The 19437-nt window shown below is 34.4% G+C and overlaps 1 protein-coding gene across 1 annotated transcript; it reads right to left on the bottom strand.

Annotated features, from left to right (window-relative positions):
• Nucleotides 1-957: 957 nt before the first annotated feature.
• Nucleotides 958-19167, bottom strand: LOC133325305 (uncharacterized). The gene is made up of 5 exons (XM_061534091.1): nt 18930-19167; nt 15641-16032; nt 7879-8099; nt 1521-2017; nt 958-1343 (listed from the first exon to the last, which is right to left on the bottom strand). The coding sequence occupies exons 1-5, from the start codon at nt 19165-19167 to the stop codon at nt 958-960; spliced, it is 1734 nt and encodes a 577-aa protein (XP_061390075.1).
• Nucleotides 19168-19437: the final 270 nt, after the last annotated feature.

The following is a 19437-nucleotide window of genomic DNA, read 5'->3' on the forward strand; positions in this document are numbered from 1 at the left end:
GTTGACCTAGATAAATGCGAAAATGTGTATGCCATTGTAGACCAACAAAACCTTTAACTGCGTCCCTCATTTGGAATATACCAGAAACGTTGCGTCATTTCAAAGGCAAAGAAACCCTAGGATATAATATGGCCTTGAAGAAAAGTCAAAAAAGCAAACACTACTACTCGAGGCGCAAACACAGAAGACGTCATCATGCAAATGATCTCATTTGTGGGATGAAGGAAATGAATAATGAAAATAACCACCTTTCTCAGCCATCCTCTATCCTTGAAACTCAACATTCGTATTGTGATCTAAATATGACGCACTGTACATGAAATTTACCTAAAAATTAGTCCCAAATCAAGCAGGAATTAATAGAATGCCTATAGACCCAGTCAATTCGGTCACGACAGTTTGCAAAGACTGCACCCACACACATCCATACATAGAACCACATTTACAATCAAATATGACATGTCTGTTTGTTTGAGCTTAAATCTAGTTCTTATTCCAAATTGTCTCTAAAATCAACACGTCTTCAACAAACTGTAACATAAAACACGTAACTTCTTAAAACTAAAACAAGCATATTTCCTTATATCTTAACATTTTGTAGCTTAGTTATATTACTATTAAATAAAAAATATATGTATATATTTAAGTCAGTCCTTAAAACAAAAACGTTGTAAAGTTGAAAGCGTGGAAATGGAGGAGGGAGAGATATAGAGCAATCTGCATAACCGCAAAATGTTGCTTTGGACCATTGACAGAAGTCTGGTTTAATGGGTGGCGGAGAGGACAACAAAACCACCCAAAACCATATTCTGTATTAAATATATCCCTGCTCTACTGTTTGAAGTCAGAGTGGATTAATGAGTGGTTGTGTTGACGATGGCCAAGGCCCCAATGCAACGAAGCAGTGCTGGGGGTATCGAGTGTGTTCACGGACGTAGGGCGTGCTCTATACTCGCTTCAGTTGTTGTGAGCTATGCTGGTGCTGCTGGAGGCAGCCCGCTCAGCGTATGTACGCACCGTAGATCTACTACTGGGTGCTGCCGAAGGGGACAATTGCTGCTGCTGGGACGCAGAACCTTGAACATCCAGGGAGTTGAGGGTGTTATTGGAGACTGCTTTCTGATTGGGAAATAAAACCGAATATGCAGGTGGAGGATCCAATTCCTCATAGTTGGGTGGTGCAGCCGGTGCAGAGAGACTATCTTGACTCAATCCAGGTGCTACGTTGGCAGCATTGGCATTCTGCAGAGCTGATTCACGTTCATTGTTGGCAGCGTGTTGTGATGCGGAAGCTGAAAGTAGACGAATGGTTTGAATGTGATAGCTAAAGCGACAACAGCAAACTGAAGTGTAGTCGGTAAAATTAAGGAAAAAGGAGAGGGCGGGGGTGCAAGAATAATATAGTCAGTGTTTCGGACATCGTTTAGTACAAAGAAAACAATGATGTGCGATGAAAAAATTAATTCAAGACATGCATGAGTGGCAATACAAAATATTACTATAAATATTGAAAGACTTACCCCAAAGGCCACATATCAGTAAGGCTCCACCGCACAACAGCATGCCCAGCATTAAATAACCCCACGGGCCATACTTCGAAAGATCCGAATTTAATCCCATCCTAGTACCATTGTGCTTAGGATGATGACTGCCTCCAGTACTATTAGCATTTTCGGATTTGCCAATGTTCTGAGTACCGTTACTCCCATCCACAATCAATAACTCTTCGTCAGGAGTTTTGCCACCATCGGCTAATCCCTCCTGGTCCATGGTACTATTGACACCTTTCGACACCGCAGCTATTGAGGGCACATCGTACGCAAACAGGTTACGAAACACCTCCAGGGCAAAGTGTTCGAAAATATCAGATTCAACTGCAGGTGGTATCGGTTCCCCCAAGCGGCTACGTTTCCAGCACATAGCATAATCTTCGTCACTGTCGTATTCATTGCTGTAGGGGCAATGACGAATGCCATCGCATATTAAATCTTTGGAAATGCATAAAATCGGCTCATCTCTGTAAATATAAATTGTACGGTCAGGCGGAGTTTTACAAAAAAAAAAGTTTGTGATGTTACTATTACTATTATAAATATGATTTTGCATGCCAGCCAATGTCCCGAAGCAGTTGGCCTAATTTTATTTCGAAGTTTCCAACGTTTTAAAGGAAACCTACTTCAAATTCAAATAGAAATGTAAATGGCCAATATTTTTTACAAATGCATGGATGATTATGATATGATTATGAAATGTGCCTCATCGAAATATTGGCTTTAGTATTTGGAGTCGATTTACACATGTCTGTCCGTCTGGCTGGTGCGGACGATAACATTCGAAGGAAGTAATCGATTTCATCCAAACTTTGCATATCTTAATATTTCTTCCAAACTTAGTTTAGGTTCGTAGATGGGGAATATCAGTTCACTCCTTCTGCTACCTCACCCACAAAAAGGTCAAAATTGTCCTAAAATTAATTTTGTAATAACGTACAAACGGACTATCCGAAAGTTTGTACAACCTACTATATTTACCAAGCCTAGGTCAAGTAGGAAGATGGGACCCATTGATCCACTCCTTCTGGTACCTCCCCACAGAGGGTAACAATTTTCAATATTTATAAATCCAATATCAGGCGAATGAAATTTATGAATCCAATATCAGACGAATGGAATGTCCGATTTGAACCAAACTTTGCACAACCTATTATTTCTGTATTTAATAAATAAAAATATTTTTTAAAGAACATCAGACCTCATTATAAACTATAAATAATTTTTTAAATACATTTTTAGTACTTTTTTCTAGCTCTTTTCTAAATTTTCTAGCACTTTTTAGCATATTAGGTGTGTCTGGTTACTTTTCCAGTAACATTTATTCAGTAAGTTCCGGTTCAGAGAGTAAGCCTTTCTTACTCTCTTTTGCGGTAATACTGAAAAAAGTAAACAGACAACATTTAGTAAGATTTAGCAAATAAACAGCTGATTCAAGAAAACATTTGATTTGCGCCAAAATAAACAACAAACAAAGGACGAACACAATTATTTGTATTGCATTTAATATCAAAAATAAAATTAATAAAAAAAAATTGATCTGGTGTGTTCCCCGGGAACATTTAAGCTCCCTGCATCAATACATTGCCCTCTATCTGGAACTTGCCTAAAAATATATAAGGAATTAGTTTCTAATTTAATGAAACTTTGCATTACTTACGAATTTTCTTCCATTTTCTGTAATTAACTTCAAACTGAACTTTGCAAATTAAAAAAAATGTTTTAAATAATTGTTGTGTTTGGTCAGAAAACAGCTGATCAGCAAATGGCTGAGTTGCAAAATCTTACTGAATAAAATTCTTTCAGTAAACTCCAGCAACTTTGTTGTTGTTCAACTGTCAAACTTGCTCTCTTGGCAACACTGGTAATCGCAATCTCTAAACTCATAAAATGTGAATATTTGACAATAGTCATTGGTTCAGTCGTTGTATACCAAAGGAACCCCCAGGTGGTTGCTGACTTCTAAGACTCACCCTTATATACTCATGTTATCTAGCCATATAAAAAATAAATAAAAAAGCGTAACTTATTCCAAAGTTATAAAAAAATTACTATGATTGTTTTAGGTTTGCAAGATTTTTAAGAGTAAAATGTAATGTAACAAAATCCCAGATAAAATCATAAAAAATTGGTGCAGAATATGCCAAACCACATTAAAAGTGTAAAAAAGAGCAATCGCTTAATATTTTGATTCTTATATGTGCAAAAGGGTTCGTACTGAGTTGTTTTCTTGTATCGCATAATCAGATTTAGTAAAATGTTATCTTATTTTTAAATAAAGAGGGTGCGGAAGAGGCAACCACCAAGTCCCAAAATTACCTCTGTCGCACCCTCTTACAAATTGGAAAGATGCTCTTGAATGCTTACCTACCACTAAAAAAGTAATACCACAAATATGCGATTGTGAGGACTCAGGACTTTATATCGTGAATGAAAAAAGTTTCAAAACGTATAGAACATGTTACGATATATTGAAATAACAAAAGTATAATTTTAAAATGGCCATTGAGACAATTTTATTGTGTGAAAGAGAAGACATCGCCTTGAGGAAAAGTAAAGCCTCCTGAATACTGTCGTACAAATGATTACATTATATTGTGAAACACAACAGATTGAGCAACATGATTGCGTACAAATATAGAAGAGATAGTGGAATGGTTGGAAGAAATAGGGGAAAATGGTAAAATTTAATTTGGATTTATTTATAAGAAGTAGAAGTTTCAGGTCAAATGTAATGAGTTCGAACTCCGAATATTGTATAGAATTACATTATTTGTACAATGTTTGAACGAACTAATTGTAAATGTAAGAAGCAGATTTTACGAAAATGAAACAAATAGTTGAAACATTATTCAGAATTATACAATTTTAATGTTATTATTTCAAAGAAATCATACAATTTTATGAATAATATCTGGAGGTGGATCTATGGAAGACTATGTGGAAAGCGAAAGATCCCCGACCTAATCGACCTAATATGTGGCGAAAATCGATTTTCCAATATAAATATATTGTTAAAAATTTTAATAGCAATATCAGCTGAAAGAAGGTTTTCTACACCACGTCGAGTAAAAAAGTAGCTAAAAAATCGAATACAAAGCTCACGTTCTTCTTTCTATGCATAAATCTGTAGGAAAAACATGACCACATAACTAAACCAGTGAGCGGAGCAGTATAGTCGGACGGGGCCGACCATACGATACCCTACACAACTACCACGGAACTCAATTTTTTTTCGGATGTTTATTCCGAGCCCGGGCAATATTTCGTGATATTTGCACCCTCTTGTCCGATTAGAGGTAAACAGCACCTCTTCCTCACACTTTTCCGAATATTACGAGTATTCAGTACAGCTATTGTCCAGATTCCCTTCACCGTGGGTTGTGTTGTGATGTTCGGCTTTCATTTGTGGTCTATAGATCGACTCGAAAATAACACAAAAAATTAAGTTTTCGGTCCACTTCATTCCAAAATTATTATCTGGTCATCACCGAAAATTATAGGCGTTGTCCTTGACCATAACTGGAACCTCATGGAACATTTCAAAGCGATCAGCGCTATAGTTAAGCTCTCCAGAGTGATAATGGGTTACTAAATAATATACAAATACGGAGATACCTGTAAACATTTAGGTGTAACTCTCTCATCCGAGCACATACAACAATATAATTGGTCTTAATTTAAAGGTCAACCACTCCTCTTGGATATAATATCAACTTCTCGGGTATATGTCCTTCAGGGGTAAATATATATGCCATAGTATAATAATTTTGTCATTTTTCACACAAAAGTCAGGGTCCATTTGACCCGCTAAATATTGACCGATCTTTATCAAAACATGCATGCTTATTCTTTAGCCTTCATGCAAAATTTCAAGATGTTCGAGCCATTATTGCGGCCTCTGGAGCGACCAGAAAAACCGACAAAAATTTAGTATTTGGTCCATTTCATCCCCTAAATATTAACCGACCTTTCCCAAAAACAATAGGGGTCTTCATTGGCCAGAACCCATCCTACATGCAAAATTTGGTGAAGATTGGTCCATAACTGTGGCCTGTATCGTGTTTACAAATTATAATGGACAGACGGACGGACGGACACACATGTCTAGATCGACTCAGCTAGTCGAGATATGACGATCGGTATACTTAAATGTGGGTCTAGGACCAATATTTCGCGGCGTTACAAACTTTTGGGGCTACACAAAGCTATAATACCCTGACAACATAGTTGTGTAGGGTATAAAAACCAAAAATAGAAATACACATTATTTTCTAATATGCCAAACATTTAATATATACGCAATACATTATTCACGATTATTAATGCCTTTCCATTTAACGTGCGTACTAATGAGCTATATTAAAGTAATACATTTTTTAAACTTAATCATATACTCATCCCATATTTAAGAAAGGCAAAATTTGACTTTTTTCATTTCGAACCATCGGGACCGACAAAAATTTCCATATGCGCATCAAATGAATTTTAGGACTACGCGGTTTAGACGCAATTTAAAATATATGTTTTATAATATAGTTTTATTCTAAGATTTATTACTATTCCACAAGTGATCATTTTTATATATGGCCATTTCAGTTCAGCGAAATTAGAGGAACAACTCCAATATCCTTTTCTGAATGTCTTGTATAAAATTAGAAAATAAATGTGACGACATTATTTCTTCAAAGCTATAATTTACAAACCGCTACACCGATTTAGGGTGGTGTTTAGATCATATATTACTTTTCAATTAATGTCTTTAATATATTTAAAATAATGATCTAATCTCCTATATTATTATATTTCTCGAAAATATGTTACTTTTTCATGATTATTATAATATCTCCATATTCATATCTCACGAAGGAATCCATATCAACATTTTTGGTCAATATAATAAACAGCGTCATTTGAAGATTTTTTTCCTATGTTCAAAATTAAAATTTCCATAACATTTGCACGAATGAAGTACATTTTTAAATTTTTACCACTTTTTGGTCAGGTCTATAATTTGTTCTCAATGAAGTTTTGGCACCACTGACTCCACGTAGTACCTCCTCCATAAGCTAATTGAGTATCCAAACTTCACACAAAGTAATATTGTTACAAAATATAGATCGTATCCGAAGTAGAACTTCCACTCATTCTGGTACCTCACCCAAAGGGTTTAAAATGTTGACAATTGTAAACATTGATCTAATCGGAAAATGGGCTCTTTTCAGAAAATGAATACATTAAAAACATGTTTTTCCTAGTTCCATGCAAATATCATTCTCCCAATTATGATTATAATATCTTTTAAACAAATACATAGAGTAACTTCGGGTAATGCGGACCACCATTTTCTTTTTTGATATTGTAGGCGTAACAACGGTAAAAATAAAAACAAAATGTTTACACAACACAGTAGTTTTGTTGGCTAAATATATTCTATTTCAAATATTATTTATATTTGTCTATAAAATGTTATTGCATTATATTTCAAATATCTCTAAACTGCGAATAAAAATAACTTGGCGGGTAATGTGGACCAGTATGTGTGGGTAATGAGGATCAGTAAGTTAAAGGTAGGTTGTGCATTGGTTGTGATAAATTTCGGTTTATTGCACTCTTCGGTAACAATGAATGCAAAAATATATGGGTTATTGTTTTGAAATAGTATTGCGGTATTTTGAAGGTCCTTGCTTCATTATCCAACCGAGGCACCTGTTTTCAGAGGATAGAATACCACCTCGCATATTAAATGCGAGGTGGTATTCTATGAAAAGGTCCCACTTTTTAATAGTTGTCCACATTACCCGACATTGAATATTGTTATTTAAGAATAATTATCGGCTTCAAAAATGAATAAAATTTAAAAATCACCGATTATAATTACTGCTAAACGTATATTTTTGTTAAAAAAAAAAAAACAAGAAAACAAGAAAACCACATAACTTCTTTATAGTCGAGAAAAACCAAGTGTTCGACTATTTTGCAAAAACGTTCGACTATTGTGCTAAAAAATTTTCAAATCACACTTTTATAATCAGAGCTACATTTTCTACTACTAATTTTCTTAAAACCAAACTTGATGTTTGTTGTCATTAATTAGAAAAACATTTATCAAGGCGGCATTGACATATTTCAGGCATTTTCTTAGATATGGGGGGTGGTCCACATTAGACGCCTGGTCCACATTACCCGAAGTCACTCTATATATTTGTTCACTTTTGTATGTTTTCAAAAGAACAACAAATGATGTTCGGGTACACAGGATACGGAAAAGTCTTATTTGTGATGTCATATTTAGTAAATAAATACGTTTTATTTAATTTGTTCTTACCCGATCTTTAAGCACTGGTGTTTATTTCCGCTTCGGCACTGGTCGCCTTTTCCCAGCACAGTTACCATGAGTTTGCTATTTAGGGTTTGATTTTCATGGTCCCAAACTATACGAACTCGCCCATGAAATAAACGCACTGGATCCTCCATTTCTGGGGACGTGTCTTCCAATTGACATGGGTCTACGCGCCATTGTGGTGTGTGAGGATCGTGAGAACTGAACTGGAAATATAGACAAAACACCTCAATTTCAGGACAAAGTTATATTGTATATACATATGTGTTTGTATGTCCTCGAGTACATCTAACAATGTTTATATTTTCCACGCATTACAAAGTGGAATTCATATATACCAAAGCAATACACCCTACCATTAATGTATTTTTTATGGGTTTCTCTAAATTCCTAGTTTTATTCTTGGATACTGCAATGTAAGTACTTCTCTAAATAGAGTCGAATTAAATATTTTCAGATATGAAGAATATAACATAGTAAATTCTTTAAATGAACTAGAATTTGAAGCATCAGGATAATGCGATGGCAAGTGTCATCGCATTATGCTGACAGCATAAATCGGATATAACTTCAAGAGTATGTCGGATTTTTATTTGTAATTTTAAATAGATTTTGTATATTTTTTCTGTGATCAATTATCTTTAAAATTTACCCAATTTTATTGGAACAAAACTGATTTTTTCAATTTCAATAAAGTTCGTGTTCAATAAATGGATATGTTACATATAAAATCTATAGAAATGAAATAAATAAAAAATATTTACTATGTCTATAACGACCTAAATCGGATACGGCTTTGGTTCACCTTTTCCCGAGAATTCCCACATATAAACAGCCCAACCATTTTTTTATCAAAATACACTATTAGAAATCGAAAAATATGTACAAATTGCTTAAAATTAATTTTTGGTTGCAATTCAGGCGCTCAACAAATCAATGCTAGGACTGAAAAAATGTATCACAATATATCACGTGAACCATCTTTTTTATTTTGTAAAAACATTTAGAAAACAATCAAGGCCAGGATTTAAAAAATGTACCACACACGCGAACCATCTTTTTTATTTTTTAAAAACATTTAGAAACCCATATTTTTAAATAATAATAATCTGTTCACTTTGTATTTTAGTCAATTTTTAAAAAAGAACAACAAATGAAGTTCGGCATATAAAATTGGGTGCCATGTATTTTTTCTCAAGTTATTCATGGTCGGAGGATCCAATCAATGAAATTCATAGTTTAGAGAAGAATGTTGGAATGTTAATTTTACTAGGAGGTAATTGTGTACTACAGTATTTAACGCTTATATGCACGTCACTTGTAAGCAATTGCGCGTATATGCATTGACATTTTTACAGCTTTTCTTAACTCAACAAAAAAGATTGGTACATATGTAGTAGTTTTGACTTACCTGCACAAACAACAATTGCACTTATTTCTGTGCAGGAAAGTCCAAAGTGCAAACACATTTAATCTCATACCAGCCTCGACGTGCACGTAAGTGAAATCAGTGCATAAATCAGATCAACAAAATACAAAATGCAAAATTTTTAAGCAGTGAGAGGAAGAAAGTGCCAACATTCCGTTAAAAGATAGTTTTTAAAGTTGGAATCCTATATAAGATGCAAAATAATTTAAACTTAAGAACTAAGCTTTTAATATTTGAATCACTTATTCAATCACATTTAAATTACTTGGCTATTCTATATGCTTACAAGAAGTCTAACAATTCATTAAAATCTTTGCAATCAGTGCATAAATCAGATCAACAAAATACAAAATGCAAAATTTTTAAGCAGTGAGAGGAAGAAAGTGCCAACATTCCGTTAAAATATAGTTTTTAAAGTTGGAATCCTATATAAGATGCAAAATAATTTAAACTTAAGAACTAAGCTTTTAATATTTGAATCACTTATTCAATCACATTTAAATTACTTGGCTATTCTATATGCTTACAAGAAGTCTAACAATTCATTAAAATCTTTGCAATGCATGCAAAATAAAGCTTTAAACACTATTTACAATTTGCCCTTGAGATATTCCACAGAGTCATTATATAGGGACTTTGCAGTAAATGTATTACCTATTCATGGACGACATATATATCAAACTCTAGTTTATATTTTCAAAAATATCAAACAAATTGGCCACCATACTATCACTATTCCACAAAACCAAAATAATGTGCACACAAGAAATCAGAGCAACCTGCGAATCGCAAGATGTAGATTGGAAAAAACCAAACAAAGGATTGATTATATTGGCAGTAAAAGATATAATGAATTGCCACCAGATATAAAATCACTACAGAATATTTCGAACTTTAAGTCTGCCTGTAAAAAATACTTATGTTCCATAAAAGAAACACTTCTAGTATGAATGTTTACTAAATTTATATTTTTTAATTAAATATTAACATTTAATGATGTAATTCAAAATGTTGCCAATTGCCTCAATAATGCCACTAGGGCGCTGAGGCCAAAATACAGAAATGTAAATAAATATAAAAATTTAATAAATAAAAAAAATGATACTACTATATTTGATAACCAGCTTTTGAGTTATCGGTTTGGAGAAAAACAGGTTAAAAGTTTAAACTTAGATTCCTGCTCTTCTATTATGTTGGTCCACGACGAAAAACTACGGTTGCCAAAACGCAACACAATTAAACAAATGTGTTGTTTTTGCACAGTTGTGCATTCAAAACAATCATTCTCACTTCACACCATACTCCTAGAGTCGATGGTGTTTCCATTCCATTTTCCAAAAGGAATGGTTGTCCAGCGAGTCGACGAACCATCTACCTCCATCGATATGTCGAGACCGTCATATTTGCTGGGTTCATACAAGTTGCTACTTCTTCATTATTTCGTAAAAACGTAGACCTGGAATGTTGACAATATATCGAAGAGGAGTGGAAACTATAGGAAACCTTTAAATTTATACCAATAATATTACTGCCCAACTTTTCCCATTATGAAATATCGTGCCGAATTTATTTATGCATATTTCCAATCGCTCTGTAGGCCATATTTATGATCCGAAATCTATGAAATTTAACCGGGGAGTGGATCTGGACAACGAATAAGCATGCGGACATGTTTTCTTCACGAAGGCAGGGTCTAGAGACTTTGGGTACATATGAAATGAAATCATAATTGAATTTTTCATTTAATTCATTCATTTCCATTTTCGCGAAATGTGAGAAAAATAACAAAATTTTGGGAGACTGAATCATTATCAACAGCATTTGAGTGGACCTTCTTAAATTTAGACTAAAAAATAGGTTTTTATAAAAATTTACGCACCAAATTTTCGTCTTTGGAATCCAATTGCAAAGAAGCTACGATAATCACATTCATGAGATATACATAAAACGAAGCGAAATCACGAGTTCTACAATCGTATAATCAGTTTAGTCCATTATCTGGTTGCGCGTCCTGATTATAAGAAAAATTCAAAAAACACCGAAAATTCGGCTTCAAAATGTCGAAGTCCTTTTTGGGTTGATGTCGAAAAATCATACATTAGAACCATATTGTCCATGGGGTATTCTGCAACTGAGTCACTGATATCATGTGCGTGCGTTGGAAGGAACATAAAAAACTCGTTGGCTTCAACACATCTTCACCCATTTTTACATTACTTATTCTTACCAATATTCTTCTTATAACCAATTTTCTAAGATTCTGACAAGAACACTTCATTTTATAGAACTTAAATTATAAGCAATATGTTCATATATATTTTGCTTTTAATAGCCTCAGTTTCAAGGAATTCAAAAGATTTTTGTAATTTCCCACTACCTTGAATGTGGGAAAATCTGCAAAAATTTATGTTGACAAATTCGCGTATATAATCGCGAATATCCAAAATCGATTGTGGAGGCACATCCGCGGATCTTAACCGATCATTTTAAAATAGGTGTCCTTTTGTGTATTTTTATATGAGATTACTGAAATTGGATGCGCATAAAAATCGTATGAACGTTGCGTGATTTTTAACCATTTTTAGGGATTTTGCATAGTAAAGTGCATCGAGCGGCACACTTTGACCGCTAAATTAAACATCGAAAAATTCATAATTATTGAAAGACATTGATTCGGTTTATACGAAAACCGCATGCGCATCAACTGATTTCAACTAATACGCGAATTGCATGCTTTTAAATATTGATAATTTTTATGTATTGTAACTGCAATATATTTAGCATTAACAATCATCAAAAAGAATTTGAAGAAAAAAGCGTCGCATATTTTAGAAGATTAAGGCAAAACCATACTAAATAAAAATCGACAATTCAAAAAAACATTTCGATTTAAGGGGACCCCCCCCCCATTCTCGGGGTCAAAATTTTTGTTGACATAATTTGAATCTAAACTGATTAAAGAATGTCTCTACAAAATTTCAAGTGAAAATCTCAAGAACTCTTGAAGATATATCCGATTTATTGTGTCCGCATCAAGTGACGGCTGAAGGGCTTCTCAAACTTTAACCCTACGGTCAATAACCGGGTACATTTGTACCTTTCTTTGAATAAAAATGCTGTAAAATGTTTAATAATGGAGATATTTGGATCAAATTTTGAGGAATCATTCTTGAGGTATTTTCACACATAATCGAAGAAAAAAATTATAAATATTTTCAATATATATAATTTTTACAATTTTTTAAAGTTATTACCTACGTAGATCAATAACCGTGGTACATTTGTACCCATACAAAGATAGCTCTGTAACTCATTAAAAAATTGGACTATCTTGAGGTTTTTTGTTTTAAATTAGTCTATACGGATCTGGTCTAGATGTAGGAACTCAAAATTATATATACCTTAAAATAATATATATTTAAATCCATGCTTAAATGATAATCTATCAAAAACAATCATAGTAAATTAGTTATAGCTTTCGAATGGTTTAAGCTTTTTTGGTTATTTTTTTATTGGGATCTTATTTAGGTGTTCCTCAACTCCTCTGCAAATTTTTGTGGCACTAGACAACGTGGGGCCATCAGGGCGACTCGTGGAAGTCAGAAACTACCCTGGTTTTCCCTTGGTATACAGGGACAAAAATAATGATTATTGCGCGTAATTATCCAATTATTCTTCATATTGGACCTGAAACTTTTTCTATAATCGAATTAGTCTGATTTATTACAATCATAAATTGGCGTAAATATAAACTATCATTAAATAACGTTTTAAAGTATTGAATAGTGTTAAAAATGTGCCAATCACAATCTCTAAACTCATAAAATGTGAATAATTGGCAATAATAATTGTTTTAGTCCCTACATACCAAAGGAAAACCAGGGTAGTTTCTGACTTCCATGAGTCGCCCTGATGGCCCTATGTTGTCTAGGGCCACAAAAATTTGCAGAGGGGTTGAGGAACACCTAAATAAGATCCCAATGAAAAAAATAACTAAAAAAGCTTAACCCATTCGAAAGCTATAACGAATTTACTATGATTGTTTTAGATAGATTATCATTTAAGCATGGATTTAAATATATATTATTTTAATGTATATAAAATTTTGAGTTCCTACATCTAGACCATATCCGCATAGACTAATTTAAAACAAAAAACCTCACGATAGTCCAATTTTTTAATGAGTTACAGAGCTATCTTTGGATGGGTACAAATGTACCACGGTTATTGATCTACGTATACTTTTTTGGTTGTTGGCCATAGGGTTAAACGCGTTTTTCTCTAAACATTTTTTTGCGAATGGCGGGCACGATAACTCAAAAACTAATAATCCAATCGGTTCCAAATTTTGCAACGTTTCTCTGGGGGTGTATAGCTCTCGTATGAACTAGGATAAAGCCAATCGGTGAAGATCTTCCTTATTTTTTAACTTGTTTTTTGGTCAAAAATCGGTGATTTTCCAAAAATATTTTTTCAAAGGTCCACCATTTTGTTAATTTTAGAGCGAAGCCAATAATCCTAGTTCATACGAGAGCCAGACATGTACTCTTTCTAACACCGTTGGAATTTTCGGATTCCGATGTTCCATCGAGGAGTTATCATGCCCGCCATCAAAAATAAGGACTTTTCTTTAATTACAAAAAACAACAACAAAACAATAACAAAATTTTGTTGTAAATTTTTTTCTTCTCTTTTAAATCTTCAATTATATATGTGCCAAGTTACAAACCTTAACAAGCATTGGTATTGATTTACCAGCCCATTGAAAATCTTGAAAAAATAAAATCGAGAATGGGGGGGGGTTCCCTTAATTAAAAAATTAATTTATTTTATTTTCAGATATCTTCATGCTTCTATTTGTTTTTCGCGACAATTTAACCGTAATTCAATGTGATTTGACAAGTATGCAAAGAAAACAAATGTGTTTAAACATTTGTGAAGAAATTCGCGAATTACAACAAATAGGAATTAATTTAATTTATATTTGAAATACAAGATTTAAAATCGCTATAACTTTTGTGCGCAGCATCCGAATTTGTGCACGCGAACATATTTCGAATCAGCATATTTTTCTTAACTTATGTACCAAAAATCATGAATGTGCTCGCAAAAAAATTTTTCAAAATTTTTTTATGGAATTTTGAAAGATTTTTTTAATTTCCCATATATTGTTTTTAATAAACTTTAATTTGATTTAAAAAACTGCATACGTTGTGTATAGTCCATGACGTGTATTATATCATGATTCAGATATAGTCCATTAAAGGGCTTAAAACGAAATTCGATTATAGTCCTAATTCGCTTATAGTCCACAATTTAGAACAATTATTATTTGATGCATGAATAATTCTTAGTTACATAAATTTGGGGATCGTTATTGCGTAAGATTGAGATGTATATATTGTGATAAATATTTTTGTATAGGGGAGACTGGTGCAGCTTCGGCAATGACGTTTTGATATGAAACTCTCATTGTTTTGTTATGAAGCTCTCATCGTATATCAAAATAAATTACTATCGAAAAGTGTCCATTTCCATTCTGTGTCGTAAGTATTTCGTGTATAAAACTTCTCAAATTTTAAGGCAATGTTATTAAAAAGCATTAATTACAATGTACTTTCTTATAAAAATAAGTAAAACAATAATGTTTGTTGAAGACTGATAGAAAAAGATTAAAAAAACAGAATGTGTTAGATTATTTGCTTTAATTGTTTTCAGGTATGTTTTTAAAAAATACTTTAATATGGTTTCAGATTAGAAGCATAAAAGCAAACGTGTTTCTATTGACGAAAATGCGATCGACAAAAGCTGTTTCTGATGGTGTGTGTGGTCTTGAGACGCCGCTAGAAATGTATCCTTAAACGTCAAACATTGAATCGCATATTAAAACAAAATATAAGCTTTAGAGGTTCTGAATTCTAACCAGACTGATAGCAATGGGAATTACCAGGCTTTGCCTTTGGGTGACGAATGTTCCTCATGAAATGCCGAGGGTTCCCCGGGCAGGGCACCTTCGGCGAATTTGACTTTTTATTGATTTTTAAAATTACAACCAACGTGTAAGGATATTACCGTTTAGTTCTTTAGCCCTTGAGGGCTATATGAGTGTCGAAAATGTAATCACTTTGGTACTTGATAAACGGGTAGAGGTAAGTGAAACTTTGTATAGCATTGGGCACTTGGGATTGGGATAATGGATTAGTTTTGAACGAAAGCGACAGGTTTTTTAAACAGTAATATGTGTACAAATGGAAATTATAATTTATTTAAAAAAGGAAACGAAGTTGCGGATACTTGCTATATATAAGTTATACTTACTATATTCAAAGGGCAACGCCGGTCCATTTTTTGTACTACGGTTTTATTCCAGCTCTCACGGATGGTAGGCGTATCATTATTATTGGATGTACTATTTGTTGCAGCTCTTTCTTCTCGACCTTCAACTTGATTTGGGGGCACTGTTGAACGAGGAACATTCCTGTAACTATTGTACTGATTTGGTTGCCATGTTTTTGGTAATATTAGTCTAATGATAAAGCCATAATTTGGTGGGGCACTCAATATCCTCGTACAGGATCGTTGATTGAGGTTAATATCTGCTTTGTTAAATTCCAAAATTAGACTAGATTCCTTGCCCTCGCTTTCAATAAAATGTTCCTGTTGCTGCTTGCAAATGGGTTCAAATGAAGGTTTGGTACGAAAGTCAACATCTGCAAAGTAAAATGAACTGAAATGGTTGTATGGAATGTATTTCTGATGCCAGAAGTTCCTTGAACACAGGTAAATTGTTCGCTTTTCAATTACAGAACAAGTGCGATATTTTTCAGAATAATTGCGGCAATCCATTCCCGAATACCCCTAAAAATCATATATATAATTCATTATGTCAGCTATTATTAGAGAGTATTGTACTCATGACACCTGACTAATATAAGTTAGTGTAAAACTTTCGTTTCGTGGCGTTAACTAATTACCGATTGGAGTACATCTATATGTAGCAATAGTTTGCCAGGAGAACATAGGCGTTTTAAAACGAAGATGACTACCGTCTGTTTGTGTATGGTTATTAAGAGGAACAATTCCGAATATGACAAAATAGGTCATTGAACTATTGGACTATTTTTTTATTTAAGAGAGCATATTACATTGATAGTGCCATAGAAAGCATTGTCTAGCCTGTCGGAGAGTTTGCATATATCTAACTGTTACAAAATCTACACATTGTGGGTCTAGCATGCAAAATACCGTCAAACAGCCATATATAACTTTACGCAAATACGTCAGAGGTATCCTAAAACAATGTGTGTTTATTTGATTAATTAATTTGGCCCCATTGACCCATTGCTTGTCAGCACACAGACTCAAACGCCTAGCCGTCAGATATGTGTAGACATCTGACAGCGTATCTTTGATACTAGCTCGAATATCGAACATTTCTCTCAAAATATCAATTCACAGTCAAGCAGATGTTTACAACGTTAGGTGTGTTGCGCTACACAGTGTGGCCTCTGTATGTATCAAATTTATACATCTGGTTACATGCTGGGTTTGTGTTCCATAACTTCTGACTATATTTTTACAGAAGAGAGGCTACTGAGTACTTTTTTACAAAGTAGATGACGTCTCCAAGATTATAAATAAGTCCTTTTCAAAATCGCAGATCACTTTCCCGAGTTTGTTGTGGAAAATTGATCAACCGAACCACCGGTTCATTAGTGAGTAGAAAGAACAGATTGAGGATCTCGAAATGCCAAAAGATGGCTTAGTCGCTTAAAATACATAACTCCTGGCGAAATTCCAAATACTTTCAATGATGTTAAGCATTTTACCCATAAGACCGACAAGTCGCTCCCGCAACTTCCAGTCGTCATATATTATGACTAATTTGTGTATGTGAAAAACAAGTTTGAATTCAACGGTTTTTGGAACAGAACCGCAAAACAGAATCATAAAAACATGAAAATCTACAAACCACACAACACCGCCAATGAATCTCAGTGATTGCTTTCTCGTTCGGCAGTTGTTTTTCCAAACTGATTTGAACTTGCACTTTAAAATTCTTTTTGACAAGTCCTTCAACAGTTCCTAAATTCAGCTTTATTTTACTGTCTTTCTTTTCAAAATGCAGTTTTACTTAAATATGACACCGTGGACTTTATTCTTTCCATACGAACATGGTTATGATCTTCGGCAAATAATAATATAAGTGTGGGTTATTTTCCATGATTCGTGTTATGTTTCAGCACAATGGCGGGAAAGTAACTTCATGGGTTTCATATAGTTCCGGGGCAAAATGCCATACACAGGGAATCTTTTGAACATTTTCATATTCATGATGTCGCTTATTACTTTGATAAACTATTTTTAGCATATTTCACTTAGTGGCAAAACCTTTCAAATTTGTAAATGGAAAATCGAAAACAATTTCGAAGTTCTCACATATCGCACATTTGCTACAAGACTGGCATAAATCATAAATTCTGATTTTTGAGATAACGCATTTTCTTGAAAATCAATTTTTTTTTTTAATTTATGTCGGTCTTGCAGCAAATGAGCGAGTTGTTTATTTTACGTGAGTGATTCCGCAATACGTATTTCCAAACAAAGAAGAACATATTTGCCTTTTCACATGACTGCCATCAAGCAGAAAAGTAAAAGAAATGGCAGTTACCGGCAAATAATGAGGTAATAGATGTTTTCGCATTGCACCATTTCTATATCTTGGCAAAATAGAAGCATGATTGAGGAAGAGCCGAGCCGAGGAGGGCTATCGCTCTACCGAATACATAAATACTAAAACAAAATGCAAAGTTTTCCCACCAAGCAGATATTGAAGATCAACGACAAAACATCGTCTCTAAGGTCATTGGCCAACGTTGGGATTCAGAGCAGTAACGAATCATATACACATGTATATTATCAGCCGCCGATGTACCGAAATTTGGGATTTGCCGCTATGAAAACCGTATCCATAAGCCTCAAAATACCGAATATTGGGAGGGGGCACATGTATATGGGGACTACCTCATAGGAAACGGTATATCCCATGGAAACAAAAATGTCAAAGCTTATTCCTGGCAATATCGAAAACCAAGACAATTTTCTACTCGTAAAACAAAGTATTACAAAAAAGTTGGATGTTGGATTTAATTCGTTCGCCTTAAAGAGTATCTCCGTGTTCGCTGGCGTTTTGCCTCTACATGCAGATTTTTGCCACAAAATATGAAATCGTGCGTTCAACTTAACAAAGCACGCTAGGGGATCTTTCAAGTCGAACTGCGACGTGTTGAATACATGGCCGTTCGATATTCGTAATTGCCATTAACTAACGGCCAATTAAGGCGACTGGCGAAACCTGTTCGCTAAGTTGTTCATTGGATGTTATTGCAATCAAATGATTTACAGCTCAAAAGGCAATTGACTCGCAGAAAATTCAATTAGCTTCGATCCGGGACAGCGGCGAATGCCAAATTGCTGCCAGAAATCATTGAGAACTTTAAAAGTATGTGTAGACATTGGTCTAGCTTGTCGGAAGTGATGTCGGGATGGATTCGACATATGGTCTACCTGTGTTCAAGGATTCACCCAGCGTCGGCAGAGTATGTACTTGTGTAAACCGCAGCACCCGGTATCGATGTTACACAGCTGAATAGACACCAAATACCGAGTATCAGGCCCAGGCTGAATGCTCTGCTGCTGTTGTTGTATGTGTAATGCCTGAGGCTGTGTTTGGCATAATTGCAATTCTTCGTGGGATTGTTGGTGTAGTTGCAGCAGTTATTACTGCTATTACTGCCGATGGCGCGATGGCTGCGACACACGCCGCTTTTATTATGTGCAACCATTTTGAATCTCCTCATGTAATGTTCGTCTGGGAAGAGAGGACACTTTCTTAAAATTACACTTGAGCAACAGGCTTGGCAAAAGACATTTCGTCGCACCCTTGTCCACTGTACAGCTAAACAAATTCCACTGAATATTTTCGAAACCGATACGCTCACTCGCGGACTCGGATCAACTCACACAATCTACAGCTAGATCCACAAGATGGAAATAGGTATACGCGATCCGCTACACGATGCTACCACCACGAACGCTTCAGAACACACACTCTC

Source organism: Musca vetustissima, unplaced genomic scaffold (genome assembly GCF_032173495.1).
Source record: "Musca vetustissima isolate MV318-11 ecotype Yass unplaced genomic scaffold, APGP_CSIRO_Mvet_v1 utg567, whole genome shotgun sequence".
NCBI classification, from domain to species: domain Eukaryota; kingdom Metazoa; phylum Arthropoda; class Insecta; order Diptera; family Muscidae; genus Musca; species Musca vetustissima.

Coding starts and splice junctions, on each gene's coding strand:
- LOC133325305 (XM_061534091.1), bottom strand. CDS start 19,167: ATGGTTGCACATAATAAAAGCGGCGTGTGTCGCAGCCATCGCGCCATC. Junction 16,033..18,929: donor GGGTGCTGCGGTTTACACAA/GTACATACTCTG, acceptor TTTACTTTGCAG/ATGTTGACTTTCGTACCAAA. Junction 2,018..7,878: donor CACCAGTGCTTAAAGATCGG/GTAAGAACAAAT, acceptor TTATATTTACAG/AGATGAGCCGATTTTATGCA.